General features: G+C 40.2%; 1 protein-coding gene across 1 annotated transcript in view; it reads right to left on the reverse strand.

Annotated features, from left to right (window-relative positions):
- Positions 1 to 909, reverse strand: part of LOC105451620 — a 7,291-nt gene extending 6,382 nt beyond the window's left edge. The window contains exon 1 of the mRNA XM_011692192.1: positions 294 to 909. Within this exon, the coding sequence (XP_011690494.1) occupies positions 294 to 909 (616 nt within the window). The remainder of the gene's footprint in view (positions 1 to 293) is intronic.
- Between the last annotated feature and the right edge of the window lie 383 nt (positions 910 to 1,292).

The raw sequence follows: 1,292 nt of genomic DNA on the forward strand, positions 1-1,292 counted from the left end.
TTTTTACACGTTTTTTTTTACGTTCGCGTTTCACGTTTTTCACGTTTTACATTTTCACGTTTACGTTTACGTTATTATCATATAAGTAATGTTCAATTATTATTATTATTATTATTATTATTATTATGTTATATTAATCTTAATTATAGGGAAGGGAAAAATAAAAAGTAGTTTTTAAAGTTCCATGTTTCTCTATATTGCGTCACACTCTTTTATAGGACACTTGCATGTGACTTGGCAGCACCATGCGCATGATCGTTCCGTATTTTGAATAAGGTATTCCTCTACCTCACCTCCCTGATACATGCACTCTTCTCGAAGGACGTTGCAAACGTTGCAGAAAATATCGCCATCGTTCGCCAAAATATCGTTCGTTGTCATCAGACGTTCGTGAAATTCACGCCGCCATAGCAGCCTGTGCTCGTCGAGCAGTCGTTGTACAGCGGCTGGATACTTCCACTCGCCGTAGGTATACGGGTCTATCATTAACAACTCGACGTACCTCTCGCTACCCGCGGGAATTGTAATGTACAGATTGGTACACTCGAGCTTTCTGACGATTTGCTCCGCCCAGTAGTACTCGTTCTCCAGATCATCTACGTGTTGATATTTCCGTTTTTTATTCCTACATTCGTACTCGAACCAGTACCTTTCGTAGTCGTCGTACGCTTTCTCGCGAAACCACATGTACACTTTTCGTTTCATGTGATGAGGCCACGTACACACGGAATCTTGGTTGACAACGACTCCCTGTCTCACGACGCGTTCACCAGTTCCGCGTATACCTAGTTCGCGATCGCGTAGAAACTGCACCGGCGATACTCGTTGCATATCCGTCTTTCCATGCGGATCACCGAGAACGTGAACGACATCTTCCACCTCGTCACTTATAATCGCTGTCTTGATCATGTCTCGTTCGCAATAATGTTTTTCTTAACACACTGTGCTCTACGTGCACGTTGGGCACACGTTACTAACAGAATGTACTTGCAGTCTCTTCGCTTTCTATGCTACTAAGGATAGCATTTGAAATATACCTTTTAGAAAACATATACTTTTATCTGATGTCGTAAAGATAAATAGATTCCTTTGAAAAAGAGATTATGGGGAATAAATAACATTTCATCTCTGTAGTCGTTCTCGTTTTGTCGACATGTCTTGTTTTCACGTTTTTCACGTTTTTGCACGTTTTTTACGTTTGCGTTTCACGTTTTTCATGTTTTTCACGTTCGCGTTTCACGTTTTTCACGTTTTACATTTTCACGTTCACGTATATATATATATATATATAT

The sequence above is a fragment of the Wasmannia auropunctata genome, unplaced genomic scaffold, assembly GCF_000956235.1.
Source record: "Wasmannia auropunctata unplaced genomic scaffold, wasmannia.A_1.0 LD336049.1, whole genome shotgun sequence".
NCBI lineage: Eukaryota > Metazoa > Arthropoda > Insecta > Hymenoptera > Formicidae > Wasmannia > Wasmannia auropunctata.